The sequence below is a fragment of the Neopelma chrysocephalum genome, unplaced genomic scaffold (genome assembly GCF_003984885.1).
Source record: "Neopelma chrysocephalum unplaced genomic scaffold, ASM398488v2 Primary Assembly neopelma1_146, whole genome shotgun sequence".
NCBI classification, from domain to species: domain Eukaryota; kingdom Metazoa; phylum Chordata; class Aves; order Passeriformes; family Pipridae; genus Neopelma; species Neopelma chrysocephalum.
The window spans coordinates 1241049-1265921 of NW_020897808.1; the positions used below are offsets into that span (position 1 = coordinate 1241049).

The following is a 24873-nucleotide window of genomic DNA, read 5'->3' on the forward strand; positions in this document are numbered from 1 at the left end:
TGCGTTAGAACAAAAGGGATGCGTGTAGGGTGGACTATTTGCTAAAGCTTATTACTTTGAAGGCTGAAAAGTGGAATGTATGAAGGAAAACAACAGACAGTTTTCCTTTGTGTTAAGTTCATGAGGAGAAAGTGGAGCAGATGACTGCTTGGTTGTAACAGCAGATTTTTTGGTTGTTGGGCTAAGGACAGTTTCTAAAAAGAGCTAGAGATTAAAAGCAATAAACAGCATCACTCTTATTCCAATTCTGCTGTACTTGTGTTTTGTTAATCTAATCATGGACCTGTGCTGGGCCCACAGACGGAGCCAGCGAGAGAAATCGGGGTATCTGTCAGCATGGCACAGATGGCAAGAGGACGGGGGACAGCTGTAAGCATGAGCACTGCTGAGCCCTGATATTGCAGCATAGGCCCAAGCTTTGGGTACATCCAGTTGGCCACCTCAGGATCGTGAGGAATGGGTCTGTTTGCACCTTTGGAGTGTTAGTGTCAAAAAGTACTTGGATAGCTCAGCCAGCCTTGCAAACAAGCAGTCATAGCATGAAACAGCCATGTGACACCAGCCTATTTTTATCCATGTCTTAGGTGAGAGGCAATACAGTAATTACTGTCTCTCTTTAGATATGAGGAAAGTGAGAGAGAAAAAAAATCATCATGAACTATATGGTACTCTGTTACCCTTTGCATTTTCAAGTTAGGGGCAGAGCGAGGTGTGTGATTTATTTTTTTTTACCAGCGGGAAAATAGAATTTGTCCTTTAAAGAAAGGAATTTTCCTTGTTTTGGTGAGGCTCAAGAGCAGCAGAGACCAAGGACTTTGTCACTGGTCCAAGGCAGTGCCTTGTTATAGGAAAATGCACAGATGGAGTTATGTATATTCATTCAGGTTTGCAGATAAGGGGAGCTATGACTTCATTCATAGCAAACACTTACTATATCGTAATAGTTTTTCTGTCTTCAGGGAAATAAATGGCCTAGGGGTAAAGCCACCAGATTTCATAGAAAACGGAAACTACTCCAGGAGTCTGTGTTGGGTCAAGTGCCGTACTCCCATTGTAATGCTCTGAGTCTTGGCTTACACACCAGACAGCAAGTTTAATAGTTTATTCAAACAGAAGTCTTGCTATACAAACAGGAACATGTGCACCTCTTTTCTTTTGTCTATGTGCATATATGCTTTACGTCTACTCCTCCCCAAAGCACTGCTTACCATCTGCACCATTCTCATCCATGGAGGTCCCCTGGAGGGATTCTTGGTGGTTTACATTGTTGCTCCGCTCGTCTGAAAGACGAGAAACATCAGGGAGCTGTAAGAGCAGAACTGTTTCATGATGGAGAAGAGTTGAGAGCTGAGAGGTGTCAAGCACAAGCCAAACCCTCTCTGATGGGGCATGGTGCCACGGGGGCTTAAGCCAGAAGGCAGAGCTGACAGCCCTGGACAAGATGAGGGGATGAACTAGGTCAAGGCTCCAGCCCAGACCAGATCATGGCAGAGACAGGGCTGGAAACTGAGCTACAGTACAGGTCCAGGGAGACAGACACTAGGCAAGGACTGGGTGCCCAGGGCCAAACAGGGGTGTGGGTCCCTGATGGGTCTCATTGAGACCGCTAAGGCCTATGGGGGTCATAAGAACCTCAACAGCTCTTGCAGATTGGAGCCTAGGACCTCTGGCAACTCTTACTGAAGGATGGTAGGTCTTAAATACAAATTCATCCTTGTGGCCCTAAGGGTCTGTTCATGAGGGAGCATGCCAGTAAAACATCACAAAGCCCTAAGATCCCCACTATTGGCACACCAGAGATTATTCCTGGCTAGGAAAGCCGTATTCATCCCCTGTTTATTCCCATGAAAATAGGCTGAAGTGGGAAATGGAAATGAGGGTATTGTTTGTCCCTGCCCCTTGCTTTTTCTTCCAAATGCATAAGTGTCATTGCATGTTTCCTCTTTTAAGTAGCCTTCCAGAATAAATACTTGATTTCCTTTTGCTTTATTATTTCTCCCCTGCGTTTTTATATCAACCACAAAGACTTAATCTGAAACACACACAGGAAAAAGGGAAATTATTGCTACTGTTTTCAGAGGTAATCAGTTTAATGTCAAATTCATGTGGATTTCTTCATAATGAACAGAACAAATTGAGCTCAAATTCAAACAGTGGGAATCTGAGTCAGAGAGGAAAATTAAAATGAAGACCATTAATATTCTGATTTCTAACCCAACCGAGACCTGACTGTTTCCTAAATGAAATCTCCCATCAAATTCCTTCCACCCACCCAAAAATATAATTAAGCTGTGATTTCCAGGCTGAAATCGTATCTGCGCTGTGAACTCAGCAGGGACAACTGTGTGTGTTGCAGGGAGTGTGGGTGAAGTTTTAAATTATCTTCAGGTGACTGTATTATCCTGCATTTTTAGGAAGCACTTATTTAGAAAACACAGTGGGTTAAATTCTTGCTTGGGTAGGAGACTGTCACTCTAGAAGATGAAAGCTGCAGTTTAGCAGTGAGTCAGGTTTGGGTCTCTCTCCCCAAATCTGCCCTCTCTGCTGAGAGGTGTGGACCACTGGATGTATCTCAGTGTTGCAAGATTAAGATACTTCAGTTTAGCTGTCTGCAGGGGTGGTGGGTGTCATGGTCTGGACATAACTTGGCAATACAGCAGTAAAAACAGGCTAGAGGTTGGTGTAATTAAAAGCACAGACAAGCAGGGGAGAAAGACAAAAAAGAAAGAAGAGGAAGGAGCAGAAATTGATTCCTCCAGGGATCTCAAACCCCATCCCTGGTACACTTCAAAGAGCAATTGCAACTCATTATAACCTGTTTGCCATGCTGCCCCTTGGCTGCTGGTGCCTAGATAAAGTGGAGAGAGGATGGAAATTTGGACTGTGGAAGCACTGTTGTTGTCATGCATCAGTCTTTCTCAAGATGCTTGTTCACTCCTTGATGGATTGATAGGACTAGTATGATAGATTTGTGTTGAATCTATGTTGCATATAAAACAAATAGCAAGCAGCCAAGCTCTGGGAGAGGTGGAAATGCATTTACTCAGCTTGATAGGATATTCAGAGAGCACCATCAACTGATCTATCACAGTCTGTCTAAACACTCCTTACTTGCTCTGAGTAACACCTATGGCTCTTCTTATGGCTTAAAGATATTAGAGAATGAATACTTTCTTTGTTGTCTTTCCATTTGTTTTCCTTTTAAAGTTAGCACTAAACAATGCCCCCATTCCTCCTGTGAAGTCAGTCAGCTTTCATGTCATGTCTTTCAGAGAGATCATTTTAGGGTGTGGGGACTCCATTTTATATTAGTGAGTTGTGGTTATACCGACATGCATGTTGGCAGGCAAAGTTAGTGATGACTTTTTTTTCCCATTTATTCTTGTTCCTGTTGCAATACTGGGGTAGGCAGGTTCAGTGCAGAGGACTCACAGGATGTCCCACATGCCTTGTTCATGAATACATCTGCAGATGCCTAGAGGGAACTCACCGGAATATTCATGGATATAAAAATACTTTGTATTATTTTTATTTTCTGAGCACTAAACTGTTCAAAAACAATTGGACTAAAGAAAGGTGTTTGTCTTCTGCAGACACTTTGGTCTTGTGAGTACCATCACTGCACAACTGGGGATGTGGTGTGGAGCAAGAAATGTGTCTGAACTCCCCCTCGAGATGCTTTAGATGCTTTGTACTCTGTTTTCAGTGATGCTCAGGGTTCGATGGACATAAATGTAGAGGACTTCTCAAAGTTGAACTTTGGATGGCCCCTCAGTGACTGTTCAGAGACCATCATCTGCCAATGTGCCGATCTCATTTCTTCATCATCATTGCTTTAAAACTAAAGACAGAACACTTTTGCCAAGAACCTGTCCCTTTGTGCAGAGTACTGAGAGATGTCACTGCCTAACACTGTCCTTGCTCACCATTGCTGAGTTGGCAGGGGCAAGGTGCTTCATGAACCTGAGGGATGCAGCAATCCTTGCCCTTGAGCATCTCCTTGCCCACTGCAAAGCCCACAGTCCTGGGAAATTTATTCTTTGTTTCAAGTGATTCATCAGTCCTGGAACCTGGAGGTCCCTGGTTTAGCCACAAACAGCAACAGCAACGCCACTCTCTTCCCCCCTCTGGAATATGATTACAAGTTCAGTTTCTGTTTCTTTTCAGTCTAGGGGGTTTTCAGAAGTGTGTAAGTGTCCCCTGGCTGTTTCGTGGAAATCAATGGCTAAGAAGCAGGGGAGAGTCCCTGGTGTCACTTCTCTGCTAATCCAGAGCAAGCCTACAGGCTGTTTTCTAGCATCTCATCCTGCCATAGTTGCTTGAATCCTGCAATTTCTGCTCTTCTCTGGACAGATTGGTGTTCAAGAGTTCTTGCTGTCCCAGAGCCATGGATGCTTGTATTAGTGCTCACAACACCAGGGAGAGACTGCAAAAGAAGTAGCATAGCCGATTTATATCAGGACTTAAAAACTTCAGTTTACCCGGTGTAGAGGCTGTTCCTTTACCTCCCCCTTGCACCACCACTGGCATTTTCCTAATGAAGCCCTTTGTTTTCATCCCCCATGCCCCTCTGCTTCTTCTGTTCCCTCGTGTAACTCTTACAGACATGATCATCTTCCCCTGACCCCATGGATACCCCTTCCTGGGGCCCATTGCCCAGATGGAGGGCGTATTTGGTGGGAATAGTCCACATGCCGAATCAGTCATGAGGGATTGCTGGTTTTAAGACATAAATCTCTGCAACCCTGTTAAGCACCTGTTGGTTTGGCTAAATGTCAGCAAAATGGCCTCAAAATGACCCATCTTGAAAATCACATATCAAGTAGAGAGAGATTCCAGGTAGATGACAGCAGAGAAGTATTTTCTGTTGAAATTCATCAGCCTTTCGGAATAGCAAATTACTTCTGCTGTTTTTTTCATTTTCCTTTTTTTTTTTTCCCAATCAACTGTACATTTCATGCTAGGAAAATTATGATTTTCTGCATCAAGGATCAAAACTTAGGGAATTTAATTCCTATTTCTGCCTACGTGCAAAAGTAATTCCATTGTTGATATTCTCTGGCTTATTTTGCCTCTCCGCTGCCTGGAACTGAGTTAACTGAGATTTGTTGCAGTGATTTCAGTGAGTGACATGACATTCTTCCTTTGGGAGATATTATGAACTGGCTTTGATTTTAGGATTGACAGCCATATAATTGGAAGTTCAGTCATTAGGTGGATCAGTTTTAAAGAGGAAAAGTAAGGGCAAGGCAATTTCTGAAATCAGAGCAGGCTTTGGGGAGTATTAGATCTGGCAAAGTATTGCTGCAGAGCAGTCTTAATATGATGACTGTGAAGGAGGAAGGAAGAAAGCATAGCTGCTTATATAGATTCCTGTAACCATGATCCAATTTCCACCATAGGCAGGACTCTCTGCACATCTTGGATAAGAGCTCAGGTTTAGTGATAAATAATCATAAACAGGAACAATTAGGGATAATACACGGTTGTATAGTCGAGGTAGAGTCAAGCTATAAACCCTTGGAAGGGGTAGTGGTGGTATAAAGAAATGCCTTATCCTGGGTCAATTGAGAAGGAATCTGTAAGGGAGCAAATATTTATAAATCGATTTAGACTAACTGTGTGTTTTGAACATGGCCTGCAGATTATAATCCAGCAGAGGTTTGTCATCTGAAATCGTTGCAGAAGAAAGGAAGGGAAAAAGGGGCAAAGAAATACTTTCGCTCCCGTCTCTGCATAAAAGCATGGGATGTTTCATTTGGCAGAAGATGGCCCAGAGCTTAACAACCTAATTTGCTGAAACTCCATTTCACTGCAGTCAGTATTAATAGCTTCACAATGAATAGATTAGATGCTGCAACTGACAACAAACCTATTTGAGAGAAATTTAATAGGGAAGTTTATTGAAGTTTATTAACTGAATCCTGTTGGCTATTATAAGAACACAGCTCGATAAATCTAAATGTCAGAGTGTTTGTTGAAGGGAACTAGTAAAAATGCTGAAAATACCTGTTGTCCTGCAGCAAATATGTGTGATTTCACTTTTCATAATTGCATTCATTGTTGGAATAAACACATGGAAGACCAGGATTCTTTAAATACTTGAAAACTGTACCTGTAACTAAGAACAGGACACTATGGAATGCTAGGAAGAAAAGCTATAAAAGAAACTAGAGCTTTGACTCCTACAAGCCTACTTTGAATGTATTTTGTTTCACTGAGAGTAAAATGGAATAAGTTGATACTAAGCGATGTACAGAACCAGCCAGAATGTACAGACTGAAATCAGTGCAGAGAGACTATTAACAGGATTAAGGTTGAGCAAAAATAGTACATATGTTTTCTTCTGAAACAAACAAAGATGCCCAAGAAAATCTACATTTTGAGATTGCTGTGTCAGAGGCAATGAAACATTTTGTTACTACTCAGCTGTGCTTTTTCTAAACTATTTTTGTTTCTACTCTAATAAAAAAAAACATAATGCAAAAAAGTCAAAGTAAGCTTTCATACAAGCCACTCTTTTGGAACAAAAAGGGAAAACATTTCATTGGGAAAATACTGATTTTGTGTGGACATTTTTTAAGCATTCATTTGATTTACTAGTTTGTGCAATTAAATTTGTAAACTGGTCTGGTCTTCTTTCTCAGCAAAACTGCACTTCTGCCATGTCTCCTGGGCAGTGGGGGAAATCTCTCCATCTCGTGCTAAAATGCACATAGCTGATTTTGGTGTGCAATTGAAAGGACCAGAAATCAAAGAAGATACATGATGGTGGTGTTACCTGTGCAGATAGATGATCCCAGCTAAAGCAGTGTTCCTCAAGCCCTTTTCAGCCAGGCAGAGCCATGCAGAATGACAGTATTTTTCAGAAAGTCAGGAGGGGCAGTTAGATCCATTTCCTTTCCAGTTAGGTAGACCATGCAGATGATTCAAGGTAAATAACCTAAATGTCTTTGTGGGGCTTTGTCAGCCAGCTGCCTACAAGAAATTATTTGAATTTTGTTCCTGAATGATGCAGTCTAGAGTCTGGCAATGTGTACTTGTCATCATAATTTTCATCCTTTGCTTTCAGCGAGTGGATAAACCATACTTGTGTTTAACCAGATGCAGTTTTCCCATTGCAGTCATTACAGTAATCTCTTCCAAAAAATTATTGCTACATTCAGTGTTGTGTCCCACATCAAGGAAGTCAATTTCTACCTTAGAAAGGAAAGAAAAAGATACCATTTGGTTGCATACTGTCATTAAAATAATACCTACTTTCGTAGCCACAGAAAGCAGCTAACTGTAGCTGTCTGAATCCTTTGTGTGTGGTTACCGTGATGATAAAAATTGTGGGATTTTCATTTTCTTTGTCCTGATTGGTTTTCTAAACAGTTTTTCTCAGTTTTCCAGTCAAAAATGCAACCCTCCAGATCTCCCACTGCACCCTGAGCACAGGCCATTCCTTCTCATAGCTTTTTAAATCCAGTAAGATTGGATCTGCAGGACTTGAATCATGAGGACTGCTGAATGCTGTGAGAGGGACAGGAGTGTCTGCGTGTTATCCAGCTAATAGTTGCCTTCTGAAAGAATATCCTTCCTTTTTCTTTGTGATCACAGCCTGTAGATCCTTCACTTGATGAGATCCAGCATCAGGAAATCTTGAACTGAGCACTGGCATTTCCAGAAACCTTAATTTGAATGTAATTTTGGATATCAGAGTAGCTGTGTTTTGTGCTGAGTTTTCGTGGAATACCAGTGGAAACAAGGAGGCTTAGGGCTGTAGTTGTACTGGTGTGGTTGTAGGGAATATTTTGTAGAGGTGTGAGTTCTGCTGTTAAATGTTTGCTGGTTGTGATGATCTCATCTTACTGAAAAAGGAGATGGATGCCCAGGTGAACCCGAGGGTTTGAAGCTCTGTCTTTTTTCAACCCCAAATTTATGCTTCCACGCATATACAGCATGATAGGGGTTTGGAAACAGAATGCATTTGCTTTCACTATGGTACCTTTGACTAGCAGAACCAAGGGTGTTCCAGCACAGCTGATTTAAGGCAGTTACCCTAACTAAGGCAAATAAAGAGTGGTGGCTATGTGCTGGGCTCAGGCGCTTCAGGAGACAGCAGAAGAGGGATTTGTATAGGGACTATTATTGGTGAAATGTAGGAAAGCAAGGTTGACACAAGGCTGTGGAATTTTTTGGGAAAGATCTACGTTGCACCACAGATGCTGAGAGCCGAGGATCAAGCCATAAGTGAATAAATAAAAATAAACGATGATAACTGCTGCCTGCTGAGGATATTAGGCTCATGGCCAACACTGAGCCAGACAGCTGCCAGGGGTCACATCCCAAGAGCATTCGGCCAGGGAGAAGACTCAAGGTGGTCAACAGGCACTCACAGCCCTGATCTTTCTGGTTTTTGGGTCCCTGGGAATGCACTGACCTTTGCAATCGCACACTCACATACAGGACTGCAGAATAAGCCTCTTTGCTTTCTCTCATAGTGTTTTGGGAGAGCATGCCACTAGGATCCCATGCTTACTTTATTGGGTTTTTGTTGGCTTTCTATTACCAAGACTATTCTTGTGCAAATGAGGTCATAGTTTGGTAGTCTACTTGCTCCTTCTGTTTGTGCCTCATGTGCAGACCTAATCCGCTCTTCCTAATAGTCGTTTTGGTTGCTATAGCAATGATAAAGTGTTATGAAAAAGTCAGGATGATACTTAAATGTATGGCTGGTATTACCTTTTTCTTTCTCCCTCCTGGGAAAGAGAAACTAAATAACAAGGATTTTTTTGGTATATTACTGTTTTATCTAAAGCTTTAACTGTAGGCTTCTTGGAGCCTAGATGCAGTCCTTCTCTCTTAGCACCCTTTTAGGCTGGGAATGTTGCTGCTCAGAAGCAATTAGGGAGAAATGAGCCCAAATTCATGTATACAGGGTACATATCATCTTGTTTTTAAGATGCCAAAGTTACAGTTATTGTGGCATGCATAGAGTATGAAGTTTGCCAGCCCACCATGATGGAAACCTACTACAGAGTGCTTGGGGCCCAGCTGGGTTTCTAAAAGTATTGAAAGGTAGCTGAACATGTTAGCAGTGAGTTTGCTTTGGATTTGCACCAGCTGAATTACAGGAGAATTACTCAGCACTGCCATTGAAAGTGGCTTCTTGATCAGTAAATAAAAAATCTAATGTAGTCAAGGGAGAGGAAGGCAGAAGATGCATTACTTTTGCTCAGTAGCTGCATACAGGAATGGGTGGCTGTTGTACCAGGCCCTGTCTTTGACATACGTGAGAGAGCAAAAATGACCTATTTATTCTGGATTTTCAACCTTTTTTGCCAAGTTTATTGTCAGAATCATGTATCTGTATTAAAAGTTACCAGAAACTATCTAGTTTTTGACAGCCAGAAAGAGCTTTACTTGTGTGAATTCAGCTCACTTCAGAGTCCACCACGCTGGCAAATGTAGGTGAGCAAAGTGTTAACTGCTGACACAGATTGATCCCTTCTGTCTTGTCACAGGCCATTCCTCATGCAAAACAGCTTGACCTGCCCAGCCATGGTGGGATCAGCTCAGCTTGTTCCTGCCTGCTTGGGTTCACTAGACCAGATCAGGCCACAGATATATTGAGTGAGATGCTCTTTCTGGCAGTTGGCATTTACCACTGTGGGTATATTCTTCATATCAAATCTCATCGAGACTGAGCTGGAGATTGGGTTAAATCTCAGATGGGAGGATTATATCACTTCTGAGTTTATGGCTGGCATTAACTCTGGACGTTCTCATTACCTATATAAAAGTGAGCCCCTTTTTGAATCTTTTATGGCCCGGCTTGATTAAAAGTGGGATGAAAGCAGAAACAATTTTAATGGACTTAGAACTCACTGGTGTAAAACTAGTGCAAGAAAAGAAATGGTTCCTACAGTCCCTCATACCAGATGTATGTGAGATTGATAGAAAACACATTACCATAAAGAAAGAATTGACTCGTTTACCTGTTAGTTACATTCAAGGTTCCTTAGTTAAGCATTCATATAATGTTTTCTTACAGGAGACAGCTTTGTTTCCTTATTTCCAAACACAGCAGCTCTTCTTGCTTTCCATCAGCATAGACAAAAATATCAGGTGAGAGAAAAACAAGTCTTTTTTTTCCAGCTGCATGTATCGAGGAGACTCCCTGGCATGCAGCCCCCATACAGCACCGCCTTCTACTTTGTCCTGTGCTCAAAAGACCAATTAAGTGATCTGCTAATGCCATATGCCAGGGGCTAGGAAGGGCTGGGGGTGATGAGGGAGAGGTAAGACTCCTCTACCTCTGCAGACACAGAGAAGTGCCATCCCAGGCCTACATACAAGCACTGCAGGAGGCAGCTCTGGAGGCCTCCACCTAGCCTTAGGTTTGACCAGTTTTTGCTTTTCTGTAAATAATTATAAGGTTTGAGCTTTCAGAGAACTCCCCGCTAAGGGAGCCTTGAGGCTTATATATCCTCAGCAACACCATCCAAAATAAAAAAAAAAAACAAGAATGCAAAGGAAAGAAAAATCAGGTAATGAGTTGCAGAGAAGAGATTATACCCAGTGCCCCACGTGCCTTGCAAAGACAGCCTTCACCACAGCACAGGGCCACCTCCTCCACACCTAAAAGCGGCAGATGGGGTCTCCATGCCCCAGACATTGGCAAAGGCATTTCTGCCAGGGTTACTGGGCTTGAGGATTGGCTTTTCAGTTACTTGTTTGGGTTTAGGCTATCAGATGTTAGTGACAGCCAGGTCACCTGAACCCTCTGACAGTCCTGTCCTAGCTAGCTCTAGTTGCCCCACCAATTACTTACTTTCCTGGTGTTTTGTCTTAACAGTTTATTCCTGGAGGTTAAAAACCATGGTTGCCCTGGAGTATTCCTGTTCTAGATCTCTACTGACGGCAGTGAGAATGGCCCTGAGGGCAAGCTTTTGAATTCAGTCCTATCTTTGGATACTAGAAGAGATTCAAAGCCAGGGCTTAAGGCTTTTTTTTCATCCTGTAGGTATCTAAAAGGTGGTTGGGCAGACTTTGTTTCATGGGTTGATGCCTATGATAGGAATCAAGGTAGGTCTTGGCAGCTGCCTTCCAAGCTGTGATGATCCTGAAAAGCTCAAGTCCAGAGGCCTGCATCTCCTAAAGATAAACCAAAGAGCCAAAGACAACTGCTGTCTGAGAGCTTGGAAACGGCAACAAAGAGATCCAAGAATGAGGAAACAAGGTGTTTGCGGGGCACACAGAGAGCCTTGAAACATTTATCTCTGTGGCCACTCTCATTCCTGATAGAAATGCCCGATGGAGCTGCAGTACTCTCACCTTCAAGGATGGATTTGGGTGGTTGTGGATGTTCTTGATGGTGGTGTCAGAGAAGCTGCTGAAGTGAAACTTGCCCTCTTAGACATGAGGAACAACTGCTCTCTGATAAACACTTGAGAGCCTTCGGAGAAGCTGTTTTCTCCATCCTTTCTCTTTAATTCTGCTTTTTTGATTTTAGATGTGTTGCGAAGGACTGGTAAAAGAGATTCTAGCACATAGTGGGAGTTGAATGTGCTGTTGTCTGTTAGTCATTATATATATTTTTTTATTCATTTGGCACTTTCCGGAGAGTTTTTCCCCCCCACATTGTGTAGGCTGCCATCTTCCTTTCTTTCTTTGTAGCAAGCATGTGGGTGCAGCCTTGCTTACACTCCAAGCGACTGGGAAACCACCATAAATGTAGCTTATCCGCTTTCTGATACATTTTCTTTTGCATTGGTTTGGATTTGTGCATCGTCAGTAACATCTGTTCTGCTTTAGTGGCATACAGTTTTCCGAGTCTAATTAGCTGGCTGCTTGTAATCAGGACTATTTCAACTGTTGTCATTCTAAATGTTCTTTTTCCCTTTTTTTTAATACCACATTTGCCTGATTGACCTTTTTTGTTGTTTTTTTCTCTGTCTTTCTATCGGGCTGCTCCAGGAGCCATGGCTAATCATCTTATAACCAATGCTCTGCTTCGTCCTCATGGCACTAACAACCCTTATAATACATTGCTCGGGGAATCGGCGGTCTATAACAACCCTTCTGTCAGCATGTACAACGCACAAGGTGTGCTGGAGTTTCTCTCTAATTTTTCTAGTGAGAATTCCATTTTCTGTGGCTTATTTTGGCCCATTTCTTTCTTTTTTTTTATTCCTTTTTTCTTTTTCTCCCCCCACGCACACACACTTTTTTTTTTTGAACTGGGCACAAAAAAAGATCCCTTCCCCTTCCTTTCATTTCAATGCATCTTTCCATCTTCCAGATGCTATTTTTCCATGAGCGATCAAATCCACTTTGAAAGACTCTCGTCAGTTTTACTCAAAGCATTCACAGTGGTTTGATTTTTATTTTTTTTTCCAGTCTCCTTGCTTTTTTATTGTTTTGGTCTTGTGTGTGTGTGTTTTGTTGAATGCATCCATTCCTCTCTTTGTTGTCAGCACATTTTCTTGTCAAACCATTCATTTCAGAAACAGGAACACCTTTGAAGGTAAGTGAAGCTAAAATGGCCTTTGCCACCAAAGCTGCTCTTGTTTGAAATGGCATAGAGAAATGTGGTCAGCAGTGCACTGGCTTGCGCAGGGAGAAAAACGCAAAATAAAACAAAACTGCCCTTGATCTCTAAGAAAAATGACAGCTGAAGCAAGGAGTGTAGGTCAGCTCCAAAGAGCAGAGCTGAGATATTATAAGAAATGTTTTGCCGTTTGCAGTAATACGTTTTATATGTGCTATTAGGAAAAAGAAAATAATAGAAAAAAGGTGTAGGGAAACTAGATGCTCTTTGATATCCTCCTTTTGGCAACAGAAAATAAACACGCAGAGTCAGTTGTACCTAACATAGGTTTCTGCTATAGAAATCACTCTGTTGTCACCTACATGTTTGTCTCTGCTCTGTCTGTGGGAAGGGACAGTGTTTGTAAGCTGATGTCCTGATGCTTCTGTGAGGGAGAGGCAGAAGCATTTAAGCAGGACCTGAGGAGGAGCTGGGGAGCATGGAGCTCTGGCAGCTCCTGTCTGTCGGTGGCTGCATTCTGCTCTGCCACTTCCATGGGATTTTTATTTTTTTTTGTCTTACTTGTAAGGTGGCTGAATCACGGCAGAGTAACACTGCGTTCAAGCGCAAGTGTGTCAGCACTCTGTCAGCTCTCTGTTCCCAATGAAGGCATCACATTCCAGTAAAGAATCCCCAAGGAAGGGAAAACGATGGTTATAATGCAAGCAGGAAAATCCCTTTGTACTATATGGTAGCATATTGTTCATGACAGAAATAGATGTTGAACTGTATCACTGGAGTATTTGCATTCAAAGCACAAGAAAAGCACACGTGTTTGACCTTTTTGCTGTTCATTAATTTCCTTAACTATGCTAAGTTTGTGCCATAAATTTGCTTCCAAGAATGCTTTTTTTAGAAAAGAGCTACTGTTAAGCATGAAATGCTCTGGATTTTAACAACTTAAGTGTACCTCAAATGTCAAAATGAGCTTTGATGTTCTGACTAGTTTCTTACATGATAACTTTGAGGTGTGGGAGACTTTTAAATCAAATGGCAGCAGGTAATGTGGGGTCTTTATCATGTGGCTTAAGAAAAGTCCTCATGTTCAGGTCTGGGTGTCTCAGCTGAACCCAAGTGACTTGGGCAGAAAAGCAACAGAAAGGTTTTATGTGTATTTTAATAATCATGTGTTCTTCTCATTTTTAATACTAGCTTCTGATACAGTTACCTAAGCTAACAGCATTTTATTCCACAAAAATAGGGTCATTGTTTTACAAGTGTTATTCTGTTCAACACAGCTATATGGGTAACAGAGAAACCTATCCAGGCTTCATTCGTGGGAAGTGAAGAGAGTGGACCAATACTGGTCCCATTTAAGCCCCTGGAGCTTTGCCATTGACTTCAGAGGGAGCAGAACTGGTGTAGCTATTGCTTTTCAAACTGGTTACTGTCCCTGGACAATTAAAAACTGTGAATATTAGGAGCTCTCACAGCAGAAATGAAGGTTAGCAAAATCAACCAGGCCTAATGGCCTTGGGGGTCCTTTGGGATTTCCAGATGCTGCACAAGCAGGCATGCTAAAGTGGTGATAATGTATTGTAAAAGTAGATGCTATGATCATCTCTGGGTGTGCCTTGGCTGTGGTTGGCATGCGGTGATTATCAGTAAATTAATTTATTAATTGTTAGCTAACATCATCCAACTAACTCATTCCACATTACTAAGGCTATGATTTTTTCTGCACCTTCATATACCACTTCTGGTGCTGCCCATGGCAGGGCACTCTCAAGAAATGGGGTTGAACTGGTCCACTCATTTCTTTCCCCCTCCCCAGTTATGTGTTTTAAAATATGATCTTTGCTTAAGCTGAAGCTGCCACATCTGTGGTAAAGAATCACTGGGAGCAGGAAGTTCTAAAAAAAATACCCTTGGAAAGAGGTGGAGAATCAGACCCTAAAAGGCCAAAGTCCTATTTCCCAGTGGCATAAGCGATTGTTTGATAGGACACACAACACAGAGGAAAGAGGAGGTGGTAGGTGAGGGGCCGAGTGCTCACTGCCATTGGAAGCTGATGGACACACACTGGCAGGGTCTCTCCAACACAGGAGTTTCTATAAATGGCCCAACAGCTTTTGTGAGAACTAATTTTGAGAAAAGGCATTAACAAGCATTAATGAGCATTAACAAGCTCTAGTTAAAACCCAGTGTACCACAGACCACTGCAAAGTGGGAAACTGAGCGTTATCACTCTCTTCATCTTAAGCTCTTGCTCTTCTTGTTTTAAGCCTTTCTTTTCAATAGCTTCATTTAGCAATGCCATTATTCAAACTACTATTCCTCTTACTTTTTTTTTTTTTGCAAAGTCCATGTAGTTTGCCATGTATTTGGTTAAAATAAAATCCAGACTTACCAAAGTCTGTACAGTGCCAGCAGCCCCATGATGAACAAAGTCATACTCTTACAAACCACTCTTACAAAGGATGGACGGCAAAACATTTTTAGCAAGGAAACAGATTTCAGTTTCAACTGCCAGGGGTTATTATAACTAACAGTAAGTAAAGCCATTCATTTTAAGACTTTGGAAGTGACTGTGACAGTGCCTGTCTTTTCAAGCATGACCGTTACGAGCTTTAGGCTTTTCCTAAATTTCCAGGCATTATTTCTTCATTTGTGTTGCACGCTGAACATTTTATAATGGCATTGGAAAACGGTTTAAATGTGATAATTTTTAAAATAAAAATGTAGTCTATTGAATATTGCGCGTAAAATATTTTTTTCTGTCTAAAATGTCAATATTTTTAACCTGAAATAAACCTTGTAACAAATTCATGTATTCTGGGCAGTGGAAATTATTTCCGTTAACTCTCTTTTCTGCATATCATCAATTTGCTTTTTACTCATGTTTCTCCTACTGTCGCTGTAAGCTTACTTGTTGTTTTTTCTTTCCTTTTCTTCATGCTGTCGTTTAGAGCCCTACAGAGAGACAAGTATGGGAGTAAAGCTAAACATTGCATATCAAATGTAATTTTTTTTAGTTCACTTTTATTGCATCACATATAGATGATGTAGTTAATAAAGGAAATTATTCTCACAGTTTTGAAATCAAAAGAATATGAATAAACATATGTATATATGTGTATGCGTGTGTATGTACGTATGTGTATATATATATGTATGCGTACATATATATATAGATGAGATTAGATGATGCTTTCTTTGTTTATTTCTCATTTTTGTGATATCATTTACCCAGTGCAGTTTCTCATATAGTTGTGTGTATGATATTTTTTTAAACTTCACATTTTTATTTGCGAGGTCATGGCATTTTTATACGGCGTGTTTTACTGCAAACCCCACTCTGTTCTCACCTGCAATACCTCCATTTTATTTCTGCACCAAACCCCAGATCTATGCATTGGCAGCAGAAGCGCAGTGCTCAGTGCCTCAATGCATATGTTACTCAACGTAACCATCAAACAGATGCTGTTGTACCTGTCACCCATTACATACGGTCCTCCCCCCAAAATGCTCACTTTTCATTTCTCCCCAAGCATCGTGACTCAGTTGGAGAGCTTTCACCATGAAAATCAACGGCTTTGCTCTATATCTGTGATGGCTAGTTGATTTTTTGGCATAGCTCCCTCATTTGCTGGGGAACACAGGATACAGAAGCACCCTCTAAACTTCAGAAACCTAAATGGCGACCAACACATTTGGGGCATTTCACTCAAAAGCAATAAGAAGCCTTCAGCAGTGCTTTCCAGCCCTTGACATACAGCAACTACTCCATCACAGATATAGACCGAATCCTGTATTTTCAGAAGGTACACATGCCATGTACTCAGCATGGTATGAGCTGTTCATCTGAAATTGTCAGTTTAATGGCTTTTCTGATCTACCATGGCTTGCTGGGAGTTGCTTGCCAGTTTTGGGCAATGCCCAAAGCCCTTAGTGGAAAGGTCAATAAGTTATTTCATGCCCCCCCACTCCTTTACGCCTTCCAAGGAGGCCAGGAATCCCAAAAAAGAAAACGTGGTAGCTTAACTGCTGGGCCTGATTTTCTTCTCCCTTGCCCTCTCATGCTGGCATTGCTCTCAAAGCACTTCTCCATCTTTGGGAAAGAGCCGAGCTCCAGCCTTACGTTGTCAGTGTTGAGACACCTTTGGAGATGTAATGGGCAGTAAGATTGGGGCCACCCTGATACCCTGTTACTCCTCGCAGGTTCCCCTGAGCCCACCATAACGTCAGTGATGGTACTTGTTGTACCCTCCACTGAACCCTCTGCTTTAACTTTGCAAGTGGAATAGGCGCAATTTTTAAAGGCTTCACAAGACCCCAAAACAGCTGCCTCTAACATTGAATATATTAGAAAATCCCCACCTGGCCAGTGTGGAGTAAATAATTTTGCTTGTGCCCTTGTGGCAGAATAGGTAGGGCATTTAGCCTTCTTCCAAAAAAGCCTGGGACAGGAAGCATTTTGTACCTCTGCCTTTCTGATCCCTGAATCCCTTCATTCAGGCCTTATGTCTTTACCCTGACAGCCTCTGCAGCAAAAGGGGAGAACAGATTTTTTTCCTCTAGGAAGGATACACTCCCAACCAAAGTTTGGGCAGTGATAAGGTTGGGCTGCAAATACTTTTCCCTCAGCTGGGAGGAATTACCCCCTTCCTCCAAAGCGCCTGGAGCCAGTGCAATTTGGACCAGCTGAGGGTCATCTGTTTTTCAGCTCCCCAGGAATACATAGAGTAAAGCACAAGAGTTGTAGGAGATATAGGCCAGGAGAGGTTATCCTTCCGGCTGTCTGTTGCCACATGAAGTCACATACTTGACAGTGCTTTCCTTTTTTTTTTTGGTGGGAAGACGTTGACCACCAGCAGGTTAGCCGGAGCTGTGACCTCCTGTTTTGGCCGCGACACTCTCCTTTGCTGCGTAGCCCCAGCAGCCGCGGCAGCCTAGGAAGGGGGTTTGAGTGTGCACGTCCCGCATGAGTGTCCTGTTTGTACAAGTCACCCTCTCTTGTGTAATGTTTTTCAGAGGGGCTTCTGAACAATGCCAGGGATACAAGTGTCACGGATACTCTACCACTGAATGGTAATCACGGCAACAGCTACAGCATCGCCAGCGGCGAGTACCTCAGCAACTGCGTGCAAATCCTTGACCGCGGGTACAACCACACGGAGAATGCCCTCGAGAAAAAGATCCTGAAGGAACTCACCTCCAACTACATCCCTTCCTATCTGAACAACCATGAGCGCTCCAGTGAGCAGAGCCGCAACTTGATGAACAAACTCGTCAACAGTGTGGGCGGTGGGAGCGAGGACGACGCCATCGTGCTGGATGACGCCACCTCCTTCACCCACGAGGAGAGCCTGGGCCTGGAGCTCATCCATGAGGAGTCGGATGCCCCGCTGCTGCCTCCCCGGGTGTACTCGGCGGACAACCACCAGCCCCACCTCTACAGTCGGCGGCGCATCCCGCAAGACAACAGTGAGAGCTTTTTCCCTTTGCTGACCAACGAGCACACGGACGACCTCCAGTCGCCCAACAGGGATTCTCTCTACACCAGTATGCCCGCACTGGCTGGCATGCCCATTACAGAAAGCGTCACCGCCAGCACCCAGACCGATCCTCCACCAACCAAAAGCGGCGGTGGCGATGCCGATGATGTTTACTACAAAAGCATGCCCAACCTTGGCTCCAGGAACCACGTCCATCAGCTACACACTTACTACCAGCTAGGTCGAGGCAGCAGCGATGGTTTTATAGTCCCGCCAAACAAAGAGGGAACGCCCCCAGACGGCAACGCAAAAGGACCCGCTCACTTGGTCACTAGTCTATAGAAGATTCAGCAAAAAATTCAGCAAAGAGACAACTAAAAGCCTCTCCATAACGCTCGGTTTACTGTTCTGAGTTAATCCAAACAGTGGTAATATTGTGTGTACTCCTAAATCTTCATGCTGTTCAAAAGGAAATTCTCAGACTTTTTTTACTGGAATTTTTAGGCCGGCCCGGAGAGGACAGTAACTGCTGCCCACGCCCCCCCCTTATCTTCCCATCCTTCTTCCCTCCAGACAGACTTCATTATGTTAATGAAAGAGATAGATAACGGCACACTTCGTGGCCTTCTCAAGTTATGCCGTGTTTGTTTAAACAATCCTTGATGCTGTGTTGCTCTTAATACCGAGGACCTGATTTAAGAGGGAAAAAAATTATAAAAGGCCAAAAATGTGCATTTGAAACTAGTAGTGATGGCGCATCTAGGTGGGAGCGCTGCATAAAACAAGCTAGCAAAACTCTTTCTTACCAATCCAGATCACATCATGGGTTATGGTCACTCACAACTTGGTTTCACTGCAGCGCCCTTTGCTGTGGGAGCAAACAAAACATAAATTTAATGAGATGGAAGGGAATCCTAGAATCCTGTGCTAAAGGCATATTTTACATTTTGCTGTATTAACGGATGATAAAAACTAATGGCAGAAAAAGAGAAGCGAACAATTTCTATGTAATGTACAGATACTAGCATTGCACATATAGTCTGCTTTCTGTTCCTCCAGAACTTGCGTCCCTGTTAATGTAGTGGAAAAAAAATAAGAACTTTTTTCTGTTGTGCTGGTCTTGTAAGTTTGTCTACCAGTAGGAGCAAGGTTTTTCATAACTCCTTTTTTTTTTTTAATTTTATTTTGTCTCTTCCACTGCCCCTCCCCTTTCTCCCCTCCCCATCCCAGTAAAAAAAAAAAATCTCACTGGGCAAAAAAAAACCCCAAACATCACTTTGTAAGGACCATTTTTAGTCACCATCACCATTTCTTTTCAGCCAAGGCAATCTTTTTATTTCCTTGCTGTATAACTTTTTTCAGCTGGCATATTGCCAGCAGACCTTTTGGCAGACTAGAGCAGGGCAAACTTCCTCTTTGTCAGTGCACAACCAATCATGATGATAATCCTGTGAAGCAAGTAGCCCCTCAGCCAGGCCATCAGGTCACATCCAGGGACTGAGAGGGTTTTTTTATAGTCATAGTGGGGGTTCTACAGGAGACGGCCATTTCCCTGGAGGAGCAAAGGGCTTCTCGGCTCAGTCTGGTCCCGGTTTAGGCACTTGTACTGCAGTGGTTAAGAAGAAAATAGATTGACACGTAGTGAGCTAAAAAGTACTTTGCAGTGATTTTTAATAAAAAGTCTTCTGTTCATTATTTTTCCTAACAGGAAATTTATTTATTTGACAGGATTTTTAAGTAACATAGGCTTTCTGGAGGTAAATTAGCAGCACGGAGTATGAATTCTTCTTCTTTTTTTTTCCTGTTTTTTTTTTTAATTTATGATCCATTTTGTACGGTCTCAACAGTTGAATGACCTCATTACTAATATTTGTTGTAAAAGTGAAGCTTGTTTGCCAACCAATAAACAACTGATCACGATTTAGAAGATACTGTATGTATGTACTGTACAATTAATCTCTCTTTTTTTCGTTGTTGTTGTTCCTCTCTCCATTACTGTCTTCAGTATGAGTCTCCACTCCTTTATGGCATGGGCGAGCAATGCCAAAGAAAGGAGGCCTAAGCTGAGCAATTTAAGCACAAAGGTTATGCAGCTATGGCTGACTAGAAATATCAGGCTGGTGGTACCTGTTTAGGGGCGAACAACATTGGTTGACATTTGTTGCAGGTGATTCTAGGTCTGTTTTGTGCCTACTGTATAAAGTAGCCAACGACACGCGGATGATTTGAGTATAGTGTTTCATGTGTCGTATCTTTTAATCATTGTAATGGGGTTTTGGGGTTTTTTTTGTTTTTGTTTTTTTTTTTTATTTGGGTTCTTATGAGATTTAAAAACTGCTGGTAGCATGTCAAAGAGTAAAACAAGTCCCCGTTAGGCCTTCTCGGTCATTGTTTGCTGTCTCGTTATTTTCTTGCTCCGGGCACATGCCAAGCACCATCACCATCCTCGGCCACATCGCCCTTCCCGTCCCACCACTGCCAGTGGCCCACTGGCGCTTTCCTGCCCTCCTCCAGCCTCCCCCTTCAAATCCCTCAAGAGCAATCAGGAATACAGAAAGCCACAAAATAGCCTAGGAAGGTTGACAGGGAAAATAACCACCTCTGGACACAACTAGTAGTGATTTTTCAGTACGTGATTTTTCACAAAGCCCTCCCGTGTCCCGGGCTTTGGGGCTTGGGGCTCCCTCTGTCCAAACTGTGTCTATCGAAGTGCCATCATGTTAGGTAAAAGCCAAAAGACTTTGAGCAGGTGGGTGAGGCCCGTGTTAGATAAGACATTCCCAGTATTGGAGGATAAATGCAGCAGCAGAGCAGCTCTGCTCCATCACGGGGTTGTCCTCACGTTAGGACAATGCTACTTGGTGCTGCTCAGCAGAGTCCTGTTGGGGGTGAGGACCAATGGTGGTGGTATGTGGTGGTATTCATGGCCTACAAAAAAGTCTGGTTTAAGTCACCTGCATCCTTCCTGCGACCAGCCACTCTGGCCAAAACATCTTGGGGGGGAAACTTCATTTCTGACCAAGCACTGATCACAGCAGTGGCTCTTGCCAGGTCTAGGTTTTGGCAAGGGCGCATTTCCTATTGGAATATTGGGTATCACCTAACTTCATAGCAGAACAGCCACTGGCCAGTCAGGTCATGCTCTTGCACTTGATGCTGCCTTCCTGTTTCATTTTATTTTCCACGCCAGCAGTGATAGAACTGGACAGTGCAGAAGACCTATGCGTGCAGGCAAAGCAGGTGTTTCAGACTCACATGGTCGTAGCAATCCATGTAGCAGCCCAGTAGAGGCTGCTGAGGCTTTAAATAATTGAAGTACTTCCTACTTTGGAGAATGTAAAAACTCTTTTACTGAATTAGACTCAAAAAATAGTTTTCCGGGAATATGGATGGATGGAATTCATGCAGAGGGTGAGATATGCCTTAACAAATACCATCGTGATAAAGTGGAGGCAGGTGATCAGCACAGCATTTACCAGTGTCCCTGAAACTATGCAAGAATGAAGCAGTGGTGGATTTGCTATGGGATGATTTTGTCATACTGAAAAACCTTTGACTTCCTTTACTACAAACGGTCATTCTTCCCCAGCCTTTCTGTGTATTTCAGATTTATCAGTGTGCAGGCTGTTTTTCTCACTCACGCTTCCCTCTGCCAGCCTACCATGCCCATTAGCACTTTGATTGCAAAAAACGCTGCTTATTTTCAAGCTGATTATTTCTGTCCCCGGGCCGTTCTGACACCATAGGATTCACTGTTGGTGCTTCTTATAGCTTTGGAAACAGATGAATCACAAAATAGAGGGAAAATAGATATTATTCATTTTAATTTTATTAAGCCAAAAATGGGGAGCAGGATGCAGATTATTTTTGGCTTTTTTTTTTTCCCTTGAGAACAGACTTTGTTGTGTCAGATAGTTGATTATGGGCATGGTGAAGGTTTCTGCTTGTTGATAAATAGCTCACTAGATATAATTATTACATGACTGGCAATGTAGTGGTGTGTTCTGTGCAGACTGCAGCATGTGAAAATCAAGTCACTGTTAAGTCCTCTGTGCCTACAATGCTCCTGGGGTAGGAGGGAGAGCTAAAAAATTTCTAAGGCATTTCTTAATGCTGAGCCAAGGCAGGGATGTGAGAAAACAGCTTGATGAAGAGGCAGTGGTGATTATGGTATTAAATCCATGCTCATGCTTGGGGCACATAACTTTGCAAGCTGGGTTGATGGGGATAATCAGCCCAGTACTGGAGGGATCTTCCTTTGTAGAGCTTCATTTAACAAAACAAAAACAAAACCAACCAGATTTGCCTTATAGGGAGGGGATTAAATCTTCGTCATTCAGCTGCAATAAGCATCCCACTTTCACTGAAATAAACAGAATAGAAGCAAACAGGTAATGCTTGATGAAAACATCAAACAATACACAGACCACTTTCTGAAACACAGGACCACTTTGGGAGGCATAGGTTACCAGACATGTTTGGAGGGAGGATTGTCAATCCCTTGCTTGAGTTGTCTCTTCAGAAAGCCTTTTTTGCAGTGGGAAGAGGAGAGTGGAGAAGTGCAAGGCTCCATGCCTTGCATTTTACTGAAAATGATCTTGGGATTCTTTGCAAGTTGTGAATCCCTTTTTTCACTTGGTCCTTCTAATTTGCACAGGACTGGGTTATTTTTCCTTTGTAATCCCATTGCAGACTACCCCATAATGAGCTGATGCATCAGTTTATTGCTTAAGGACACTGACTCTAGCAGGCAATTCCTACCCATTTTCTTCAAGAGCCCTAAGAGACTGTAAAAATCTCCCTGAGACATGTGAAGGAGAAACACAAGGTGAAAGACATGCCAGTAAAGACTATGTAGACTGGAGGGTTGCTGGGAAGGGAGGGTGTTCATCACAATTTTGGAGGCATTTTGTAGACAATATTACTTACCATGATGCTGCTAATTTCTGCCTTTTGATTGCTTTTAATTCTTTGAAATCTGAAGTTGTTAACCAATCTTTTTCTTTCCTCCCTGCCCCCAGGTAATAAGCAGTGAGATGCTTCACAGGGCCAGGGGAAACCTTGGTAGTGATGGGAGGCACAGAGCTCATGGGGGTCCTTCTGTGTCTCCATATGTGTCCCTGTTGCCTGCATCCCCCTCCCTCTTCTCTGGCCAGCTGGCCTTTCTCTCACACATCCCCATATGCTCTTGATCTCACTAGTTTATAAAGAATATAATAGCCTGTAGAATTGTCTAGTCAACAGGGATAAAAAGATAGCTCATCTTATTAAAAACCTTTCTCAGGAAAGCTTAAGAACACTGGCTTGGTCATCTGTCACACCCTGATCTCCTCCTTACCTTTAGAAAGAAAAGTACTTTATTTTTAGCTATCTGCTGCATTCAGCTAGACTCTATGCAAATTTTATTTAATGAATATTTTAGGGTTTAAATAGTCTGTGCTCATGAACATTATATAAATGTCATGTTGTCGCAGGCTCTCTGGTAACAGCATGGAGAACATCCTGCAGCGCAAAGCTGAAACCAGAAAAAATCTGTGATTAGTGCTCCCAGGAAAGGCAGTGATGGCTGTGTGAGTGGTGACTATCCTCAGCAGGGGCATTACCAATGCAGTCAGGGGAGAGCACTGGGGTACCCCTGAAAGACCAGCAGCACTCACCATTCTGGACTGAGAGACATTTCGTTCAGCACAGGTAGCTGGCGTAGGACCAGTTTTGCTCTTCCAAAGGCTTTGGCAAGCCCTAGGGATGGATCATACACCAGATCATTTGTCATCCCAGTGCAGAAGAGAGAGTCTGTTTAAAGCTGAAATATTGAGACTAGCCAGGATAGCTTGGAAATCTTCCTTTTTCACATCAAAATAGTTTTTTACAGGTGATTACTGTTTATTGTATTTGGTATGCCAGACAGATGGTGATAGTCTTCTTCAGCAAAATGCAAAGAACAAAAAAACTAAAAAATCATCCTAAGTATTTGCTGCCTTTTTATTTCTTCATCCTCCACATATTTCCTTTTCTTATATTTCTACTCCTTAAATACACTGTACACATGTAAAAACCCAAGCTAAAACCTCAATAAATAAACAAAACATGCTGGTATACAGAGCAATTATTATGTGTTGGAAGCAAATGCTTGGTATTTTGACAGCGTTGCTTAAAACCCTGAACAGCAACTTAGAATGTAAAACAAACATAGCTTCTGCACAACCTCCTCAGCTGGTGTGCATGGGAATACTTGTACAAATGACCCAGTATCTCCTACTGCCACTTAAAATCCACTGCATCTTAAGTTACAACTTTGGAAAGGTTATTTCCAGTAGCAGGATGCTCGATGGATAAATTATGGCTATAATAAAACTGTTTTCAGCCTGTCTTTTCCTACTTCTCTTGGAAGCATCTCAGGCAGAGTTTAAGTTGGGTCACTGTGGCAGGAAAGTTCAATGCAGGCATAAACCCTGTAGCCTTTTGTGTCCCACCAGCAGCAAAAGCTTCGCCTTTCAGTGGGCATGAGCCTGTGGTACCATCCACTGATGGACTGGGGGGGAATGAATGTGGAAAACTAAGCGGTCAACGAACTGGGTGTAGGATGTTTGGTTATGCCCCTTGGGAAGCAGCAGCACTGCACCCAAAACATGTCATAGGACTTGGTTGCATGAAAGCTGCAGAGGGGGTGTGGGTAAATGGGCTTTGCGTGGGGGGAATTAAAAGAAAAAGCCTCTGATTTCTGGCAAGGCTTTGTCCTTTGGCTGAAATATGCCAGAAGCAGTTTCTCAGGTGATTTCTGTGGGCATCTGGAGAGAAGTGCAAGGTCATCTGAGATTAGCCCATATGCGACAGGAGGCTAATTTGAGGCAGGCTACA

At 42.7% G+C, this 24873-nt stretch overlaps 1 protein-coding gene across 22 annotated transcripts in view; it reads left to right on the forward strand.

Annotated features, from left to right (window-relative positions):
- The window catches only part of ADGRL3 (adhesion G protein-coupled receptor L3), a 508023-nt gene that overhangs the window by 479379 nt on the left and 3771 nt on the right, over positions 1 to 24873 (forward strand). For 8 of the 22 annotated variants that reach the window (XM_027700297.1, XM_027700296.1, XM_027700302.1 and 5 more), the window contains 3 exons: positions 11965 to 12093; positions 15487 to 15504; positions 17552 to 19946. The exons of 1 other annotated variant lie outside the window; for it this stretch is intronic. In XM_027700297.1, the coding sequence (XP_027556098.1) occupies positions 11965 to 12093; positions 15487 to 15504; positions 17552 to 18357 (953 nt within the window). In that variant the 3' untranslated portion in view covers positions 18358 to 19946. Of the gene's footprint in view, positions 1 to 10039; positions 10114 to 11964; positions 12094 to 13106; positions 13396 to 15486; positions 15539 to 17551; positions 19947 to 24873 lie in introns of those variants that run through there. 13 more of the 22 variants (XM_027700307.1, XM_027700308.1, XM_027700309.1 and 10 more) reach the window with 8 other exon arrangements.